Raw genomic sequence first — 21,397 nt, forward strand, 5'->3', positions numbered from 1 at the left:
AGGAAGGGAAACAAATGACCTCATATATCTCATGTGTATTTGTGGGAACGCAGCTTGGAGGACAAAATTATGCCTGTCACATTTTCTGTAATGATATTATCAGAGTCAAAGGACCTCAAACACATTTTCTAAGCAAGTAATTTATTTTCTGAAAATATTTTCCGGTTATATGAACTGGGATTCCTTTTAGAATCTAGGAATAATAATCATTTTGAGAGCGTTCGTCTTTCCACAAAGGGTAAGGTCTAATGACTCCCATCTATCGATGTCTGAAGAAACCTATCTGTATATTTGTTTTATATTAAAAGTTACTAACGGATTTAAATCTCTTGGTTTTAACAGATTCGGGGGGAGATGTGGAATTTAAACTCCTTAAATGAATGGATAAGCAAATTTTCACCTATTGGCATCAGTTCCAATTTGGACCAGTTAATAAAGTATCCTGATATTTTGCCGAAAGCATCTATCATTTGCATCAACACAGCAATAGTAATATGAGGTTAAGAAATAAATGGAAGAAGATCATCTGAAAATAAAAACAACTGAATTATGGGCTATTCTGTAGATCTCCCGATATCACCAAATAGCGTAGGGCAGGGGTTGCAAGAAAATATGTACAAATATTTACTGAAGCACTTTCTGAATGCCTTTTGTCCCACCGCCACCTTAACCTGCATCGTTTGTGCCAGATGTGGCCAGTATAAATGGACCCGATACAGCTGTGCCAATACTGGTTGTAGTCTGCACTATGAGAGGAAAAAGTGAAAAGCAAATGAGAGGCTAGCTCTCCTTATTTGGTCCTCCTTGCTGCCACCAAGTGGATAAATTTAATCTCTGAAATTACGGTAATTTACAAAGGGTGTGCAATTGTTCTGTGCTGGGGCTGAAGAATTGGACCAATTCAGTCAACTGCAATGTTAATAAAGTGTTTGCAGTTGAACTCAGGGGCCCACAAAGTCTTATGTCATTCCATTGCTCTATTTTTACGCACTCTCTACTTCCCTGTGCACTGTATCTCTGTGTTTGTCTGAGCCTCTCTGCTCCTCTAGTCCAAGAGCTTTTCCAGAAGTGAGGTTGCTTTAATGCCGTGTGATTTTTCTTTTCTTAAACCAGAGCTGTGAAGGATTTTTTTAAAAATCCCCTTCTTTGTTTGAATTTTTTTTAAAAAGCATTCCAGAACTGTTTGTAAGTTCACAGAGTGTATTAGAGAGGGAGATTTGCCTTGAAATGTAAAACTGAAGCATTTCCCTCCCTGAATACAAAAGCAACCAGCAGAAACTAAGCTGCTCAGTGTAAAGCTTGTATTCGTTTTTTGAAATGAAAGAAGAAGAGCAGTTTCTATTTGTTTAGCTATTCCTCAACCAAATTAATGGGGGCATCTTTGCTATGCCCTGAGCTCCCCCCTGGAAAGAAGAACCAGATAGTATTTGCTAGGTTGGACTAGATGACCCCAGGGTCCCTTCCTCCTCTACAATTCAATGATTCTAAGTAGGCCCATTAACCAAGGGGATTCAGCCCCGCTTAAATAGACAGCTTCTTTCCAAAGAACTTTGAATCGCCCTGTTTTTACTCCCTCCATATGCAATATGGGCTTTTTGAGTTGCCTGTTTCAGGGAGCTGAGCACTAATTTTGTGGGGAACCAGGAACTGGCCCAGAGATTCTGATATTTTGCCAACATCATACTGTTGAGATTTCTTGTTCTGGAGTGGTGTTTTGGTTGGTTAGTTGGCTTTTAGTCGGGCCAGAAGCATGCATAACTGCGGGAGATCTCTTAGGGTAATGAGTTGTTTTTTTATGAAGGAATAAGAAAGCACATGTGCCAAAAATGTTTCTGTTGATTGTTTATTAGTAGTAGTAACAGCTGAAAGGAAGGAAGAGGTTCTTGACTTGGCAAGGATAGACTCGCACCATGTCAGATTCCTTGGAGCCCAAATTAACAGAGATGATTACTTGATATTAAATTTCTTCCACGGATGATCAAACAATGGTCCAGCTTTGAAATCCCTCCCAGTTACTTCATTTTGCTAAAGAAAAGAGGAAGAAGAGGTGGTTTAGTCATGATCACACATATTGAGAATACAGTCATACCTCTACTTATGTATCCCTCTGGATACGGAATATTTGGGTTACGGCCACGGCCTGTATACTTCTGGGTTCTGTAGCACATGCATGAGCAGCAGCACGCTTCTATTTACGTAATTTTTGGGGTGCGAATGGACCCTCAGAACGAATTAAGTCTGTATCCGGAGGGTCCACTGTATATAGTATTACATATATGTGCTGGATCAGTTCCAGCAGTCATGCTCATGGCAGGTCCATTGAAATCAATGGGTGTACACTGAATGACATGGGAGATCACCCTGTAATTAAATAGCTGCCCTTCACCCGATGGTCAAAGGGTGAGTTACAGCAACTAACACTCAGAGCTCATCCACACTTGCACTTGTCCCATACCTAGGAAGACCCACACTCTGCTTGACCCACACTTTCTAGCCATGGGTCCACGTGGTTTTCCCCTTGCCCCACACCATTCGCAGGGAAAACCTGCTCTTTGGTGCAATCAGAGCAAGCGTCAACCGGAAGAAAACCCAAATTGCTCTGTTTGATAAACCCTCAGGGTTGAAAGCATTATAAATCAACTTATGACCACAAAAATAAAGAGAAGGTACATCTCAGGTGTCAAAAGCCAGAGTCTATTTCAGGCAGCCTTCATGCCAGCTGCCCTACCTCCTTCCTTGCAGTCAGTCCAGATGTTGGCCCTGACTGTCAGCTTCCTTCTCCTCCTCCAGCTCAGTTTTGCTCCAGTAGAAGCAAGAGAGGAGGAAGATGGGGACCAAACGAGAATTAGCTGGGGCTGCCTGCCATTGGCTTTGGTGCCAGCAGCTGTAGGTCTCTCTGCTTTCCTCCCTACCAGTCCCAATAGGCACCGTCCATGACTGGGAAGCCATACCCAAAGTATCCTTGTGTCATCCATTTAATATTTGAATGAAATGCTTTAGCTGAGAATCCTGCATTGCAGGGGGCTGGACTAGATGACCCTTGGCGCCCCTTCAAGCTCTACATTTCTATGATTCTACGTGCAGACAGGTGACCTGTGCATCCCGCTTTTGCTGTAATAAACATTTACTAATAATCGTGAGATGTCTTAATGAGGAACGCAGACTTCACCTTTACAGCAGCGACGGAATCGGCCGCATTTTCCAATGCGCATAGATCCACGAGGGCAGAAGGCAAAAAAGCATTTACCACCGGCACTCTCACATAGATTGGTACCATTCCTCCATTTCATGTTTCCTGCTCACAGAAAAACAGTCCTGTTACAGAACCTGTTACACAGAAGTCTAGAAGCATTCACACAAAGCAGAAATGATGTTATCTTTATGCATTACACTGGTGGTGAACATTTGTTTTGGGGATGAATGGGAAATTTTGATGAATGGAAGCCTTTCTTATTGCTAGTCAGCATGAAACAAACAGAATCTGTAATAACAAGTCCCCCGTTGAGTAGCCAGCTATTCATTCATCATTTTTGCCTTTCTGATTTCTCTGGCTTTCATTTCTCCATAGCCAGCAGTTGCCTGGTTGGTTGGCTGGATGGAAGGAAGGTGGAGGAAGACAGAAGCAAGCAGGGGAAAGGCACCTTTAACCCCCCAGCCCCATTATTCACTATAGCATTTCTGTCCCCCATTTTCATCCAAGGAGCTCAAGGTAGCGTAAATGGTTCCCCCTCTTTTATCCTCACAACAAACCTGTGAGGTTGGCTACAGTGAAAAGAAAATACAGTGGTAGCTCGGGATGTGAACGGGATCCGTTCTGGAGCCCCGTTTGCATCCCAAATGGAACGCAAGACGCGACGGCGTGACGGCGCGTCTGCGCATGCGCGGGCCACATTTCACCGCTACCGTGCATGCGTGTGACGTCATTTTGAGCTTCTGTGCATGTGTGAGCGGCGAAACCCAGAAGTAACACGCTCTGTTACTTCTGGGTTGCCGCGGAGTGCAACTCAAACGCACTCAACCCGAAGCGCATTCAACTCGAGGTATGACTGTAGTGACTGGCCCAAGGTCACCCAACGAGATGCATGACTGAGTGAAGATTTGAACCCAACACTCTGACCACTGCACCATGCTGCCTGTCTGCATCACTTGCATGTGGAGGGGAAGGCATGTCAAAAGTAAGGTGGGAGTCATGCATTTAAATGCACAACACAAAGTCACACTGCACTTCCTGGCTTTTTTTGCAGCAGGGAGTTTTCTGTGTGCATGGAAGACCCAACTCTAGGGCCCATAATGGCATCAGATAAAATTCTCTTGCACAAGGCTTCCCAGGCATCCGCCAGCTGTCTGTCTGGCATTTAGGAATGTTGCAGGATGTGCACTGCAAGTCCTGTTCTCAACAGTTACCAATCATTAGACGCAGATGCAGATCAGGAGATCTCTCTGCTGAGCTAGGTTGTGCTCAGGAGCGAACCAGCCTGCTCCTTCAGTAGTTCCCTTGTTTCCTCATTGTGCTGAGAAGCCACCATGCCACCACCCTCTCAACCAAAACCAGAACTTACATGGCATGTTTCATTATTTCGGCTGCTTATTGTAAACCTTATGCTCCTTCTTGGACTTTTTGCTTTCTGTCACATCAACATCAGGGGGCCCAGGGCAACTTTCTGGTTGCACATGGCTCTCTGAGTGCGGGCTTAGCTCTGTGAGATTCAACATAGGCCAAAAACCTCTCTTCCCTCAGACCTAAGAGCACCCACTCCATTGTAACAAGCACAGATGGGTCTGATCCATTGCATATCCCCCTTACACAGTTCAAACTCTAAGGAAACAAAACCACTCAGGGAAGAATGCACTAGGTGATATCCTATTTCTGACAATTATCTGTGAGATGCTGTACCACTAAATATAACCTTGATAATCAGATATCATGGAAGACCACTCATCAGTGACTTCAGCCATGTTTGAAAGCAGTACATCTTTGATGACCACATGCAGGGGACAAGCTGGCCACCTCACATCTTAGCAGGCCCTGCTAGAAATTTCCAGTGCTGCAGAAAAGGAGGTAGCTACTTAGGTCCAACTCAGCATTCCTTCCAGAACATATTAGAGAGTTTCAGTGTAATGTTCAAGAGGACCATGCCTAAGAGCATGTACAGACTACTAATCACCATTGAAAATACTATCATTAGCTCATGATCCAGCCAAGGAGAAGTATTTCTAACTGAGTTCAATGAGTGAACTCTTCCCAATGAAATGCAGTCCCGCCCACCATGTATGTTACAATCACCTTCATCCTCCAAAGCTTCATCGTAACCAGCTGGGTTTTCATCCTGAGGACCACTCAGATCTTCCAAAGCCTCTGCCTCTTGCTTCTCTGCTTGGTCCAGATCTGCTTCATCAGACTGGACAATGCCAAGGAAGACCACAGCAAAGAAAAGACAGATGAACTTCATGGTTCTTCTAAGACCTGTTGTGTGCTGCTGAAAGGAGTCACAAGGGTGAACAGGCAATGGTGATGCCTTCACAGAGTTCATGCCTATATATGCAGGTGGGATGCCAAGATGGCTGCCCTAATGGGACAGGTTTCATTGTCTTTGAAGTAGCTCTCTAGATAAGGGTGTGAAATAAAGATGGATATGGCATTTGAGATTACTTCACACTTTGCAACACAATTCTCTTTGATGTTGCCCCCAATCTATAGGCCTTTTGTTCAGTGTTGCCATCTTTGTATTTGCACTGTTGCTAATAACCCTCTCGCTCCCCATATGCTTGCCTATTCATCTCCCCACCAGGCAGCTGGCACATCCTTGCCATAAACTACGAAACAATATTTATTCTATTGGTTCTGGGCTCTGAGAGAAAGAGAGGGGTGGAAGTCTGACACTGGGTGCGTCAACAGCAGCTGCAACAAGGGCAAAATCAAGCTAGAAATGTAAAAGTCTGCTTTTAAGTACAAAAGAAAAAGAAAAACATACAAGATTGGGGAAACTTGCATTAGCAGCAGCACAGGTGAGATTATCTCATTATCTCAGCTCATTATAAGTTAAACAGGTGCCCTCAACTGCCTGCTAAAATAGTCTAATCTTAGGCTGCAGGAACAAAGAAATAATGAATCATTATAGTCAGTGTTCTCCCGCCCCCTCCATAAAAATAGATTTTGGTACTTGCAATGACCCCTTCATGGATCACTGCCTTGCCGTGGCAAAGGGGCTTGAATAACTCAGAGAAACTATGAGCTATGTCGTGCAGGGCCACCCAAGATGGACAGGTCATAGTGGAGAGTTTTGACCAAACATGATCCACCTGGAGCAGGAACCGGCAATCCACTCCAGTATCCCTGCCAAGAAAACTCCATAGACAAAGACAAAAGGCATATAAAAGTTATGACGCTGGAAGATGAGCCCCTCAGGTCGGAAGGCGTCCAACATGCTACTGAGGAAGAGCGGAGGACAAGTACAAGTAGCTTCAGAGCTGATGAAGCGGCTGGGCCAAAGCCGAAAGGTCGCTCAGTTGCGGATATGCCTGGAAGCGAAAGGAAAGTCCAATGCTGTAAAGAAAAATATTGCATAGGAAGACTTCTGGGTTAGTGTCATCGGCGAATGGCGGAGTTCCTCCGACTGGAGGAACTAGCTCCGTGAAAACTGGGTCTTCCCGCCGCAGCAAAGGCGGGGACCCGCTAGAAATCCCAGGTGGAGGAAGCCTGGGAATGTGGGGTTCGGCAGGGCACCAGGAGCGCCCCCCTACTCACCGGGAACCCCTTTTTGGGGCGCCGGAGCGAAGTGGGGTGAGCGGCGCGGTGCTGCGAACTGATTGTTACTTTCACGGAGTGAAGCCGCATAGCCATTGCCGGAGAGCGCTGACTTTTTCCTGTGGACAATTGGATTTAAAACAAGTACCCGTGAGTAGAAACGGAAAATTGGATCAAGAAATATCTTAATTTGGCATCGAAGCGGGATGGTTCAAAACAGGAAGTCCGCCTTCCGCTTTTTGTATATAGACTAAAGCAAAAACCATGTAAGCTAAAGTCTGGAAAGTCGTTAAAAAAGTCTAAATTTCCTTCATTTATAACTACTGAAACCCCCTTGGAAGCAGGAGAAAAGGGGGGGACTTTGTTTAACCCCTGCAGGAGAGGGAGTGAAGAAAGATAAGTTTCCACCGTCTCTAACCTGGGAACGGGGTGTCAGAGACAGAAATAGTTGGAGAGGTTCATTGACTGTGAATGGAATACTTTGACAGATAGCTAAAGAAGAGAAATAAACTGATTCCAATGTTGCCTTTTGCATTCTAAAGAAACAAAATATTTGAAAAATGAAAGTAGTTTTCCCTTGCTGGACTTGCCTTAAAAAAAATGGATACAAATAGAAATTGTCTCCTCTAGAGGGAGCTTGTTAAATTGTTGCTGCAGTCTACTTGAGGACTCAACAGCTGTGAGATTAAGATCGTGGGACCAGTCTTTTCTGACCTTGACTAAATATGAGCTGGGAAGAAGTTTGGGTGCTTGCTTTATGCAAGACAAGTGCCTTGCTGGAACAGATGCATGAGAAGATGGATTTGATGAATGAGAAAATGGACTTGATGACTGTTGTGGTTAATAACTGTGGACAAACAGGGAATATTGATACAGAAACCATTCAGGGACCAACTCATGAACCTGTACTGACTGGGCAAGTGCAGAAGATAATGGAGGAGGATGCGGTTGCACCTCAAATAATACAAATGGAGAGACCCGAGGCCCTACAGGAGCATAAGCCGCTGTCATTGAAGATTGAAGTTGGAGTGGGCCAGGGGGAGTCTGGAGCTGAGGAGGTTCTTAACTTTGGAGAGACCTTGAAATATGCTTTTAAATACTTTTTGGATTACATTGATGACTGTGGGGAGTGGGACTGTGGGGAATGGGCTGGTTTGATGAAGGAAGATGGAGATAATTTTGGGTTGGAATCCCCCAGAGTCCTACTCCTCAATGAGAAAGGAAAGAAATTAAGAAAGAGACCAACAAAAGACAAGGAAAAGGGCAAGTATAAACAAGAAGAAGAAGATCTGCAGAAGGGACATGGAAGAGACTTAAGGGCCTCGGACATAAGATTACCAGGTTGATGGACTAGATGGAATGGACAGTAAGGACTGACACGACCCGAGACCAGGAAGAAGAGACGTTGGATGAAGACTGGAAGAAAATTGATTTAAAAAAAATTTTTCCCTAGGGAATTGGCCTAAAATTAATGAATATTAGGGAAAATGTTGGAATGAAACTATATGACTCTAGTAGAAATGATATCAGGAGTTATGTATAATCGAGTATTAAGCTTTAAGCTCTAAAGTATTTTACGGTAAGATAAGGTTAAATAAACTAAGGTAATTCAAATAACAGAACATGGGGAAAAGATGGAAAGGATTTGTTGAGTTAATTAATAGGTTAAATTGTTAAGATAAATTATAATGAAAATTGAGAAAGATGGAAAGAATTTGCTGAAATAACTAATCAAATTAGAATACAAAAAGGGAGGTGTGAGGAGGTCAATGAAACAAGCAAATGGAAGTTAAAGATATGTAATATGGGATTTGTGGGGTTTTTTTCTTTTCTTTTTGTATCTTTTTACTGTATTGTTGCATTGGTTTTTGTGTTTTGCTTTTTTTTCTTCCTTTTTATGTATTGTAGTGTTGTTTTTAATTTTTTTCTTTTTTTTCTGTAATTCTGAAACCTTTAATAAATATTATTTTTTTAAAAAAAAAAGAAGAAAGAAAAATATTGCATAGGAACCTGGAATGTAAGAACCATGAACCTTGGTAAATTGCGGGAGGCAGTGGAAGAGTGCCTGGCATGCTCTGGTCCATGGGGTCACAAAGAGTCGGACACGACTAATGGAATAAACAACAAACTTGCAATGAAGTTGTTACAGTGAGTAAGAACAAAAAAGAGGTCTGGTACTGCGTACCTTTGAGTATCCCCTGGGAAAAATGCACTGGTTATAGTTTCACTCCGATCTACACAGCTTGGGTATTGTAAGTGGTTCTGAACACCATGCTGAAAAGGAGGCTGTCCGGAGTAGGATGGCCAGGTTGGTGAAGGGATCTCCTAATAAAAAATATTGGAAAGATAGAACTATGTTTAACCTGAAAAAGGTAAGATAAAGGACAAAGAAGATACCTGAAGAACTAATAGATCGATCAGGATGTTTCAGCTGTATGATGGTGAGGAAACAGATCAGCAGATGGGGAGGCATGGGGTTATTAGGAAGGAGGTTAAGGTAAATAGGTGCTGCAATCCTGATGAAAGGACCAATATATCTGGAGGCAACATCAATGATAAATCGGCCATCAATCTCTAATCCCATATGTGGTATTATATTGCACTCTTACCAGGGGTGTGAATTCCAATATTTCTCATTAGGAGATCCCCTCACCAGCCTGGCCATCCTACTCCGGATAGCTTTCTTTTCAGCAAGGTGTCCAGAAACACCCCCCTCTTTCTCTCAGAGCCCAGAACCATCACAATAAATATTGTTTCATAGATTATGGCAAGGATTTGCCAGCTGCCTGGTGGGGAGATGAATAGGCAAGCATATGGGGAGCGAGAGGGTTATTAGCAACAGTGCAAATGCAAAGATGGCAAGACTGAACAAAAGGCCTACAGATTGGGGGCAACATCAAAGAGAATTGTGTTGCAAAGTGTGAAGTAATCTCAAATGCCATATTCATGTTTATTTCACACCCTTATCTAGAGAGCTACTTCAAAGACAATGAAACCTGTCCCATTAGGGCAGCCATCTTGGCATCCCACCTGCATATATAGGCATGAACTCTGTGAAGGCATCACCATTGCCAGTTCATCCTTGTGACTCCTTTCAGCAGCACACAACAGGTCTTAGAAGAACCATGAAGTTCATCTGTCTTTTCTTTGCTGTGGTCTTCCTTGGCATTGTCCAGTCTGATGAAGCAGATCTGGACCAAGCAGAGAAGCAAGAGGCAGAGGCTTTGGAAGATCTGAGTGGTCCTCAGGATGAAAACCCAGATGGTTATGATGAAGCTTTGGAGGATGAAGGTGATTGTAACGTACATGGTGGGCGGGTATTGCATTTCTTTCAGAGGTGTTCACTCTTTCATTGAACTCAGTTAGAAACACTTCTCCTTGGCTGGATCATGAGCTAATGATAGTATTTTCAATGGTGATTAGTAGGCTGTACATGCCCTTAGGCATGGTCCTCTTGGACATTACATTGAAACTCTCTAATATGTTCTGGAAGGGATGCTGAGTTAGACCAAGGTAGTTGTTGTCGGCATGCAGAGGGTCACAAGGCCAGCTGGCTAGCCCCAGCTGGGTTGTGTCCTTGGACCCGTCCCACTGCAAAGACGTAAATGAGCAACCAGGCTTCAAAGCCAGGGCACACTATCAGCAAAGCAAACTGCACACACAGAATAGGTGTGAGGCTTCTGGAAGCATACTACAACTACGGATTTATTAATCATAAATCAGGACAAAGAAACATGTTCTCTCTCTCTTTGTCTTCTCGGAGAGATAGAGAAAAGCAAAAGCTATACACACAACAGAAGTTGCTAGCAGGCTGTGCTGGAATGTAAACAGACATGTGACACGCAACAGTTTCGTGTCTGTAACTAAAGGTGGAATGGAATTTTCCAACAGTTACCTCCTTTTCTCCAGCACTGGAAATTTCTAGCAGGGGTGGCCAGCTTGTCCCCTGCATCTGGTCGTCAAAGATGTACTGCCTTCAGACATGGCTGAAGCCACTGATGATAGCTGATTATCAAGGCTATATTTCAGATAATTGTCTGAAATAGGATATCCCCTAGTGTGTTCTTCCCTGAGTGGTTTTGTTTCTTTAGAGTTTGAATTGTGTGATGGGGATATGCAGTGGATCAGTTTCATTTGTGCTTGTTACAATGGAACGGGGTGCTCTTTCTTAGATCTGATGGAAAAGAGGTTGTTGGAGCATATAATAAATAAATAAATAAATAAATAAATAAATAAATAAATAAATAAATAATTTTTTAAATTTATTTTTACCCTTCCCATCTGGTTGGGTTTTCTGGGCTGCTTCCAACAAATGATTAAAATGATTAAAAATACATTAAAACATCAGACATTAAAAACTTCCCTAAACAGGGCTGCCTTCAGATATCTTCTAAACAAAAGCTAGAGAAATCAGAAAGGCAAAGTGTGATGAATGAGTAGCTGGCTACTTAATGGGGACTTGTTATTACAGAGTCTATTTGTTTCATGCTGACTAGCAATAAGAAAGGTTTCCATTCATCAAAAAAATCCCATTCATCCCTAAAACGAATGTTCACCACCAGTGTTATGCATAAAGATAACATCCTTTCTGCTTTGTGTGAATGCTTCTAGACTTCCGTGTAACAGGTTCCATGTAACAGGACTGTTTTTCTCTGTGCAGGAAACATGCAACGGAAGGATCGTACAAGGCAATGTTGGCGTTCTGGTGGTAGATGCTTTTTAGCCCTCTGCCCTCGTGGAACTACTCGCATTGGAAAATGCACCTTTTCATATCTCTGCTGTAAAGGTGAAGTCTGTGTTCCTCATTAAGACATCTCACGTTTAGCAGAAAACCTTTAAGATATCTCACATTTAGCAGAAAACATCTCAGACCCACTCTTCCTAGACATGGGACAAGTGCAAGTGTGGATGAGCTCTGAGTGTTAGTTGCCGTAACTCACCCTTTGACCATCGGGTGAAGGGCAGCTATTTAATTACAGGGTGATCTCCCATGTCATTCAGTGTACACCCATTGATTTCAATGCGCCTGCCATGAGCATGACTGCTGGAACTGATCCAGCACATATATGTAACACTATATACAGTGGACCCTCCAGATACAAACTTAATTCATTCGGGGGTCTGTTCACACCCCAAAAATTACGTAAATAGAGGCGTGATGCTGCTCATGCACGTGCTGCAAAATCCGGAAGTATACAGGCCGTGGCCGTAACCCAAATATTCCGTATCCAGAGGGATACATAAGTAGAGGTACGACTGTATTCTCAACATGTGTGATCATGACTAAACCACCTCTTCTTCCTCTTTTCTTTAGCAAAATGAAGTAACTGGGAGGGATTTCAAAGCTGGACCATTGTTTGATCACCCGTGGAAGAAATTTAATATCAAGTAATCATCTCTGTTAATTTGGGCTTCAAGGAATCTGGCATGGTGCGAGTCTATCCTTGATAAGTCAAGAATCTCTTCCTTTCAGCTGTTACTACTACAATAAACAATCAACACAAACATTTTTAGTACATGTGCTTTCTTATTCCTTCATAAAAAAAACCTCATTATTCTAAGAGATCTAGTTATGGATGCTTCTGGCCAGACTAAAAGCCAACTAACCAATCAAAACACCACTCCAGAACAAGAAATCTCAACAGTATGATGTTGGCAAAATATCAGAATCCTGGCTCCCCACAAAATTATTGCTCAGCTCCTTGAAACAGGCAACTAAAAAAGCCCATACTGAATATGGGCAGAAGGAAGGAGTAAAATCATGGCAATTCAAAGTGCTTTGGAAAGAAGCTGCCTATTTAAGCCTGGCTGAATCCCCTTGAGACTGGCCCACTTAGAATCATAAAATTGTAGAGGATGAAGGAACCCTAGTGTCATCTAGTCCAACCCCCTAGGACTCCCTAGGTCAGTGATGGCAAACCTTTTACAGACCAGGTGCCCAAACTGCAACCCAAAACCCACTTATTTATTGCAAAGTGCCAACACAGCAATTTATCCTGAATACCAAGGTTTTAGTTTAGAAGGGGAGGTTGGCGCATCCATGTGGAGAGAGAGTGGAGAAATAAGGTGGTACCTCGGTTTTTGAACAGCTTTGTTCTCGAACTACTTGGAACCTGAACACTTCAAACCCGGAAATGCGTGTTGTGGTTTTCGAACTTTTTTCGGAAGCAGAGCGTGCTCTGTTCTTAGTATAACTTTCGTTTTGATTGCCACACTTCCATTTTCAGAGCGACGGAAGGCGGACTGGGCAGAAAGCGAGCAGGCACCTGCCGCCCTCCAGCACTGGGTCCCTCTGCCGCTGCAGCCACAATAGCAACCACCCCCTCCTCCAGCTCTGGAGCAGGCAAGTAGGATTGGGCTGCTCTGCTAGACAGCGTTGCTGCTTGCATGGGAACAGGAGCTGGATCGGGGCTGCTCAGCTGGGGAGGTGCAGGCTCCATCACACTTTCTGTTTAGGGGTTCGTGGCTGCACTCCCCTCAAGTGAGAGGTTTAAAGGAGCCCCCACCATCGCATCAGATCCCCTGCAACCCCATGAAGGCAGCCAGGCCGAATAGCTGCTGACGTTGGGGAAGGTGGAGGCAGCCTTGAAGCTGCATCTGAGAGCCCCTGCACGGCCTGAAGGCAGCCAGGCGCTCCTCCCCTGAGCTGCCCAATCCCGCTCCTACTTGCATGCAAGCAGGAGCAGGGCAGGGATCTCTCAGAAGTGGAGGTTTTGTTCTTCCCAGCTGAGAGACAGTGGCGTAGCGTGGGGGGTGCCAGGGGGGCCGGCCGCACCGGGCGCAACATGGGCGGGGGGCGCGCTCGCACTAGCAGCTCTCTGCCCCTACTAAAATCCACGGGTTAGGGAGCCCGCGCTCGCTCGGCTTGGCGAGGAGGTCGTGGAAGGGGGAGAGCGAAGCCTTCTGCCGCGGGCAAAAAAAGGAGAGGAAGCCGGGTGGGCGGGCGGGCGGGCTGGCTGGCGGGGGTCTGGCTGCGCCTGCTGCTGCCGGTGCAGGGCAAGGCAAGCAGAGCGAGGAGGAGAGAGAGGGGAAGGGGGGGGAAGCAGCTAGGAAACGCTGCGGTGTGGAGGAGGAATCAATTAAGGAGAGAAAGCGAAAAGCCTTGGAGAAAGGGAAAAAAGGAAAGAAAAGAGGCAGCTCCAGGAGAGCGCGGGGGAAAGAGAAGCCTCGCTGCTGCTGATGCTGCTGCTGCTTGGGAGAGTAAATTACTGTACTTGCCTTGCCCCGGGTTAGGGGGCGCAAATTATTTGCCTTGCCCCGGGTTAGGGGGCGCAAATTACTTGCCTTGCCCCGGGTGCTGATAACCCACGCTACGCCGCTGCTGAGAGATCCCCAAGGGAAAACCCACGCCCTGGAGGTTGTGGCTCTGTTTTGCACACACACTCTGACGCCCATCCGAGGCGCTTCTACTCGGACACAAGTTAAACGGAGAACTCGACTCGCACCATCGCCCCAGCGCAGCAGCAGCAGTTAAAGAGCCGCTGGGAATGGAAAGGGAGCTGGAGGAGGCTGTGGGAGGAGTGCAAGCGCCAGGACACACTGAAAGAGTGTGTGTGTGTGTGTGTGTGTGTGTGTGTGTGTAGAAACCCACCCTCCCCGCCCTCTCGGCAGCCTGACGAGGAGGGCAAGTTGAGGTTGGGCGCAGCGCGTAACGGGAGGGAAGGCGAGAGCTGCTGCTATCGCAATCCTCATTGCCTGTCGGCCTGCCAGCCAGCCACTCTCTGCGCGCATGGCCGGGGTATGTATGTGAGACCCAGACAAGCCCAGCAGAGGGACCCCGCTTGGGGTGCTTTCCTGCATGGCCCTAATGTGCCCCGTTTTCCTCGGCCTGGTGGAAGGCGGCTGCGCAGCGCTCCACACTCCGCCCGAGTTGCTTCCCATCTCTGGCCAGGGCGTTTAGTTCCTCCCACTTTGTGTGCTTCAGCAAGCAAATTAGAGAGACCCCTCTTAATGAAGGTAACAACGTGGGTTACACTCTTACCTACATTCTTACTGCAGCACCCAGCAGGAATAATCACTGCTGAACGCGGCGTGCCTTTCTTCCAAAAAGATACAAGATATCCAGTTTGGAATATAGGTTTTTAGGGCTGCCATTCAATCCTGTACCCATTTATCAGGGAGCAATCCCCAGTGGGATTTATTCTAGCATACTAATATTAGACTTACTAATTGCCTTCTAAACCACCGTCTCAAGGCAATTTATGTCTAAGATATTGAAATAATAATAATAATAATAATAATAATTTATTTATACCCCGCCCATCTGGCTGGGCTTCCCCAGCCACTCTGGGCAGCTTCCAACAAAATATTAAAATACAGTAATGCATCAAACATTAAAAACTTCCCTAAACAGGGCTGCCTTCAGATGTCTTCTAAAAGACTGGTACAGTGGTACCTCTGGTTGCGAATGGGATCCGTTCCAGAGCCCCATTTGCAACATGAGCAGAACGCAACCCACGTCTGCACGTCTGCGGGTCGTGATTTGCCACTTCTGCGTATGTGCGTGATGTCATTTTGAGCATCTGCGCATGCGCATGCATGAGCGGCAAAACCCAGAAGTAACCCTTTCCGGTACTTCCGGGTCACTGCGGGACGCAACCTGAAAATGCTCAACCTAAACAAACGCAACACAAGGTATGACTGTAGTTGTTGTTCTCTTTGACATCTGGTGGGAAGGCGTTCCATAGGGTGGGTGTCACTACTGAGAAGGCCCTCTGCCTGGTTCCCTGTAACTTCAATGTGAAAGCATCCATGACTGATAGCCATCCAACCTCTGCATGAAAACTCCCAAGGAAGGAGAGTCCACTACCTCCTGAGAGAGACCGTTCCACTGTCAAACAGCTCTTACTGATGTTCAGTCAGAATATCCTTTTGAAGGCATTGGGTTGAGTCCTACTCTGTATCTTATGATACAGTGGTAGAGAAATACTTTTTTAAAAACTGAAAAGATGCTACTCCTCCCCACCCCAAAATAAAACACCCCTAGAAGAGAATTTGCCCTTTTTCCTTGGGATAAATGCTTTTTTAAAAACTGAAAAGATGCTATTCCTCCCCACCCCAAAATAAAACACCCCTAGAAGAGAATTTGCCCTTTTTCCTTGGGATAATAACAAGAGAAAGTACTGTGAGGGGGGGGGAGACTTGGTGCTGTCCGTCAGGAAATATCTGTCTCCACCTGCCTTGCCTCATCCTCCACCTTTCAGGGACTGGACTGCTGATGAGAAGAGGCGGAGACTGCAGAAGCATTCCAGTGAGGGCAAAGGGGGAGAGAATAAGGTTTTGGACTGGTGGTTTGTGACAGGTCACACCCCAGGAGAGAGGAAGGAGTTGGGAAATAATGGGTGGTGAAAGACAGGAGCAGTGCACAGAGGCAGCAGTCAGATCTGTGCAGCAGCCAAGTGACTTGCCATCTCTGGAGAGTTTGCCAGAGTCCCCGTCCTTCCCTAAGAACTAGGCATACTCTGCATGTCTCAGAACAAGGAGCCCAAAGGTGGTTTGCCCTTAGCAGCCACCATAAGCAGCAGGAGGGGTCTAATTGCTAGGAAGTAACAGCCAGGGGGCCGGTGGCGCGTTATTCCGAGCAATGCTGGCTTGATCGTAAGGTCTTTTCCCCTGTGTCTTATTGCCTTACTGTGGACAAATAAAAGAACTGAAAAGATCTTTCTCTCTGCATTTCTGATTTCCTGGGCAGATAGCCAGGAACTGTCAACAGCACCCACTCCTAGGAGGCTTCATAAGGGAGCTGTTCCCAGAGAAAGAACTGGGAGGGAGGAGAGGCGGGTTGGTTTCCCCTCTGCTGCCCCACATCCAACCCAATAAACCTTCAGAAAGGAGTTCCTGCCACAGGCAAGATGTCGATGTGTATTTTAATGAGCTGAAGTCATGAGGATTGAGAAGAGTTTGTGTATGAATTCAAAAGGGCTTAGTTTATTTTTTTGTTTCCTATTTTAGTTAATGCTGTTAAGATTGTTGCATAGACTGTGAATGCTGTAGTACTTTGTGAATCCCATAATATGACTTCTGTTGTGATTATGCTGCTTTGCTTTTTGTTGTTGTTTTGTTAATAGTGTTTTACTGATTTGTTCATCATTCTATATGATTTGTGATGTTCTGTTCTGTTATTGTTATTTGCTCTTTGGAAGCTCATGTGGATGTAAAGTTGCATAGAAATAAAATAAATAAAATCAAATTAAGAAATCAAGAAAATTGAGACTTTTCCGGATAACTCGGGGCACTGGGAGAGTTTGTAGCAGTAGTAGCAGCGGTAGTTCAGTGCTAGTGATAACTAGGAGTAATTGAGTGCCTTGAGGAAGAATGAATTAGATGCAAACTCAATTTTAATTGAAAAGGAATGATTTAGCATTAATTCATATCGATCGGTTTCTTCCTCTGTTCCGATCATACGCTGTTGGTTTCTTGCCTCTCTCTCGCGCATGCTCTCTACTGAAAACGCACACAGCAGGACATAGTTGCAAAGCATCGTCCAACAGACTTCTCAGAGCGACCGCACTTGTGACGGCATCTGCCCCCCATAGAATTGCATACGATGGGATTACTTGGGAGGGGAACTTCTACAGGGGGAAAAAAGGGAAGAGACTTTAACGTGCTTTTCAGGTATCTCACCCTTTTTCGGCTTAGCTTAGTGTTAAGCTCACTTTAACATAGCAGACACTGCTTTTCTGTAATAAATAAACGTTTTCCAAATTAAAGCATGATATATTTCATCTCCATGCATTTAGCTTCTTCTTTTTTTTTTTTAGTTTCTCTCTTGTCCTCACTTTTCACCCCCCTTCAAAAATTAAAGTTCCATTCACCACATTTCTATACTAGTTTGCAAATTTTATTTTTTTAAAGTCCTCATGAAAATCCATCAACCTTCTCCTAATAAAAACATATTTGCAAGCAAATACAGACCATTTTTTCAAAGCAGTTTTACACAATATGGTACCTATTGCATGCCACTTTCATTAATATATGCATATTTAGACAAGTGTTGCCCAGGTATTTTATGCAATACTTTTTTTCTTTCTTGCCTCTAGATTACCGATAACATTTTTGTTTTGACAAAAAATGACAACCATCTTTGCATTTTTCTTTAAACCATACAAACACACACACACACACACAAACACACACACACACACACACACACACACACGAGAAAAAACAATGCCATACACCCCTCCAGGGGGAGCAAATTTGTCACACCCCTTCTCCCATGTGGTTTCCTATGGAACTATCCTAAAATGTGTGTAGCTGTTCTTATGGGCAGACTCCTTGGGTTACGCTTGCCCCAGTCTTCCATCCCAGAATGAAAGTGGGATCTCATAGGATTGCCCCAAAGTGAAGCACTTCAAGGAACTTCAGAGATGAACATGTTTTCAAAACTATGTAGACAATGCAAAACTTGTTGTGTTTCTCTTAACACTTCCCATATAATACCCAGGAAGTGGGGGCAGAAATGAAGCAAGACAGAGCTCTTGAAAGGTCCAGCTTCTGACCACATGAATTTTTTTTACAGAACTCTCCAGTTCCCCTTTTGGGCAGGGTTCTTGAAGTCCTCTTGTTCTTGTCTGATCTGTGCTTTCTGCTACATCTACTAGAGGAAAGTACGATACTGTAGGTCTCTCTGCTTTCCTCCTTACCAGTTCTAATGGGCACCATTCACCACTGGGAAGCACAACTCAAAATATCTGGTTGCCATCCATTAAACTTCTGAATGGAATGCTTTAGCTGAGATTCCTGAATTGCAAGGATTTGAACTAAAGGACCATTGGGGTCCCTTCCAGTTCTACAGTTCTATGATTCTGTGTGCAGGCAGGTGACCTATGTACCCCATTTTTGCAGTAATAAGCATCTACTAATAAGCACGAGGTGTCTTAATGAGGAACGCAGACTTCACCTTTACAGCAGCTCTCGAAAGAACTGCATTTTCCAGGGGGCACAGATCCACAAGGGCAGATGCCGAAAAAGTATTTATGGCCACCACTCTTACATTGACCAGTACCATTCCTCCGTTGCATGTTTCCTGTACAGAGAAAAACAGTCCCATTGCATGGAACCTGTTACACGGAAGTATAGCACAAAGCAGAGATGAAATGATGTTATCTTTATGCATAACACTGGTTGCGAACATCTGTTTTGGGGATGAATGGGAAATTTTGATGAATGGAGCCCTTTCTCATTGCTAGTCATCATGAAACAAACAGACTCTGTAATAACCAGTCCTCATTGAGTAGCCATCTACTCATTCATCACACTTTGCCTTTCTGATTTCTCTGGTTTTCATTTCTCCATAGCCAGCAGGTACCTGGTTGGTTGGTTGGTTGGTTGGTTGGTTGGATGGAAGGTGGAGGAAGAGAGAAGCAAACAGTGGAAAGCCCCTTTACACCACCCCTCATTATTCACTATGGCATTTCTGTCTCCCATTTTCATCCAAGGAGCTGAAGGTAGCGTAAATGGTCCCCCCTCTTTTATACTCACAACAAACCTTGGCTACAGTGGGGTGGGGGTGGGGAGTGACTGGCCCAAGGTCAGCCAGCGAGCTTCATGGGTGAGAGAAGATTTGAACCCAACACACTGACCACTGCAGCATGCTGCCTGTCTGCATCACTTGCATGTGGAGGGGAAGGCATGTCAAAAGTAAGGTGGGAGTCATGTATTTAAACCCACAGCACAAAGTCATACTGCACTTCCTGGCCCTGCTGCTACCATCATTCATGTTCAGCATAATGCATGCAGCAGGGAGCTTTCTGTTTGCAAGGAAGACTCAACTCCAGGGCCCATAATGGCATCAAGTCAAATTCTCTTGCATAAGGCTTCACAGGCATCCAACAGCTATTTGTCTGGCATTTAGGAAGGCTTCAGAATGCTCATTGAAAGTCCTGTGCTTAGCACTTCCCAAGCAGGAGATAAGGCAACTTGAGCAGCTGCAGACCAGGAGATCTCTTGGCTGCACTAGGCTAGGCTCAGGAGCAAACCAGCCTGCTCCTTCAGCAGTTCCCTTGTTTCCTCCTTGTGCTGAGAAGCCACCATCAGCTCAACCAGAATCAGGACTTACTTACATGTTTAGTTGTTTGGGCTTCTTATTTGAAACCTTAAGTTCCTTCTTGGACTTTTTGCTTTCTCTCAAATCAAAATCAGGGAGCAGGCTGTCCATCTCCGATCCTAGCAGGCCCAGCTAGAAATTTCCAACACTGGAGAAAAGGAGGTAAACTACTTGGGTCTAACTCAGCATTTCTTCAGGAACATATTTGTGGGGTCTATGTAACTGGGGGGGAAAGGAGCAGAGTAGCTGCATATACAGGGATCTAGACTGGAAACGCCAGACGCTGGTGGTGCTGTGGGTTAAACCACAGAGCCTAGGACTTGCTGATCAGAAGGTCGGTGGTTCAAATCCCCGCGTCAGGGTGAGCTTCCGTTGCTTGGTCCCTGCTCCTGCCAACCTAGCAGTTCAAAAGCACGTCAAAGTGCAAGTAGATAAATAGGTATCGCTCTGGAGGGAAGTTAAATGGTGTTTACGTGTGCTGCTCTGGTTCGCCAGAAGCGGCTTAGTCATGCTGACCACATGACCCGGAAGCTGAATGCCGGCTCCCTCAGCCAATAAAGCGAGATGAGTGCCGCAACCCCAGAGTCGGCCACGTCTGGACCTAATGGTCAGGGGTCCCTTTACCTTTACGTAATGTGTGAGATGACCACACCTAAGAGCATGTACAGCCTACTGATCACCATTGAAAACATTGCCATCAGTGCATGATCCAGCCATGATCTAATTGAGTCCAATGTAAGAGTGAAGACCTCCCAAAGAAATGCAGTCCTGCCCACCATATATGTTCCAGTCTCCTATGTATGCTACAATTACCTTCATTCTTCAAAGCTTCATCATAACCAGCTGGCAAAGCTGGGTTTTGGTCCTGAGGACCACTCAAGTCTTGTTCTTCCCCTTGATCCACATCGGCTTCATCAGCCTGGGCTCTGCCAAGGAAGACCACAGCAAAGAAAAGACAGATGAACTTCATGGTTCTTCTAAGACTTGTTGTGTGTCACTGAAAAGAGTCACAAGGATGAACTAGCAATGGTGATGCCTTCACAGAGTTTGTGCCTATATATGCAGGTGGGAAGCCAAGAAGGCTACCCTAATGGGACAGGTTTCATTGTCTTTGAAGTAGCTCTCTCAATAAGGGTGTGAGATAAGGGTGAACATGGCATTTGAGATTACTTTATTCTTAGGAACACGGTTCTCTTTGATGTTGCCACCAACCTGTTGGCCAATCTGTTCAGTGTTGCAATCTTCCTATTTGCACTGTTGCTGTTGCTAAAATCCCCTTTGCTCTCCATATGTTTGTTCATCTCTCCATCAGTCAGCTGACACATCCTTGCGATAATCTGCAAAGCAATATTCAACAGGAGCTGCAACACATGCAGAATCAAGGCACTCAGCAACATTCATAAAGAGAAGGTGCTTTATAACACTGTGAAAATGTGATTTCACTTTATAGAGCTTACAACTCGATTAACTGAGATGCTTCTTTGACATGCCTAGATCATAGCTGTCAACTTTTCCCTTTTCTTGCAAGGAATCCTATTTGGAATAAGCGAATTTCCCTTAAAAAAGGGAAAACGTTGACAGCTATGGCCTAGATCCAGCCAAGG

General features: G+C 44.9%; 3 protein-coding genes across 3 annotated transcripts; 1 reads left to right on the plus strand and 2 right to left on the minus strand.

Annotated features, from left to right (window-relative positions):
* Positions 1 to 1,829: 1,829 nt before the first annotated feature.
* On the minus strand, positions 1,830 to 5,546 carry LOC308472572 (uncharacterized protein). Its single transcript, XM_080997551.1, has 3 exons — positions 5,285 to 5,546; positions 3,170 to 3,295; positions 1,830 to 2,025 (listed from the first exon to the last, which is right to left on the minus strand). The coding sequence occupies exons 1-3, from the start codon at positions 5,529 to 5,531 to the stop codon at positions 2,018 to 2,020; spliced, it is 381 nt and encodes a 126-aa protein (XP_080853677.1). The 5' UTR covers positions 5,532 to 5,546; the 3' UTR covers positions 1,830 to 2,017.
* Positions 5,547 to 9,751: 4,205 nt separating this feature from the next.
* On the plus strand, positions 9,752 to 12,250 carry LOC308472583 (uncharacterized protein). Its single transcript, XM_080997554.1, has 3 exons — positions 9,752 to 10,036; positions 11,406 to 11,531; positions 12,060 to 12,250. Exons 1-3 carry the CDS (start codon positions 9,790 to 9,792, stop codon positions 12,065 to 12,067), a joined length of 381 nt encoding a protein of 126 aa, XP_080853680.1. The 5' UTR covers positions 9,752 to 9,789; the 3' UTR covers positions 12,068 to 12,250.
* A 4,814-nt stretch (positions 12,251 to 17,064) lies between these two features.
* On the minus strand, positions 17,065 to 20,843 carry LOC308473388 (uncharacterized protein). The gene is made up of 3 exons (XM_080998844.1): positions 20,607 to 20,843; positions 18,648 to 18,773; positions 17,065 to 17,316 (listed from the first exon to the last, which is right to left on the minus strand). The coding sequence occupies exons 1-3, from the start codon at positions 20,761 to 20,763 to the stop codon at positions 17,186 to 17,188; spliced, it is 414 nt and encodes a 137-aa protein (XP_080854970.1). The 5' UTR covers positions 20,764 to 20,843; the 3' UTR covers positions 17,065 to 17,185.
* Positions 20,844 to 21,397: the final 554 nt, after the last annotated feature.

Source organism: Podarcis pityusensis (assembly GCF_964106645.2).
Source record: "Podarcis pityusensis genome assembly, chromosome: 3".
In the NCBI taxonomy this organism is placed as follows: Eukaryota; Metazoa; Chordata; class Lepidosauria; order Squamata; family Lacertidae; genus Podarcis; species Podarcis pityusensis.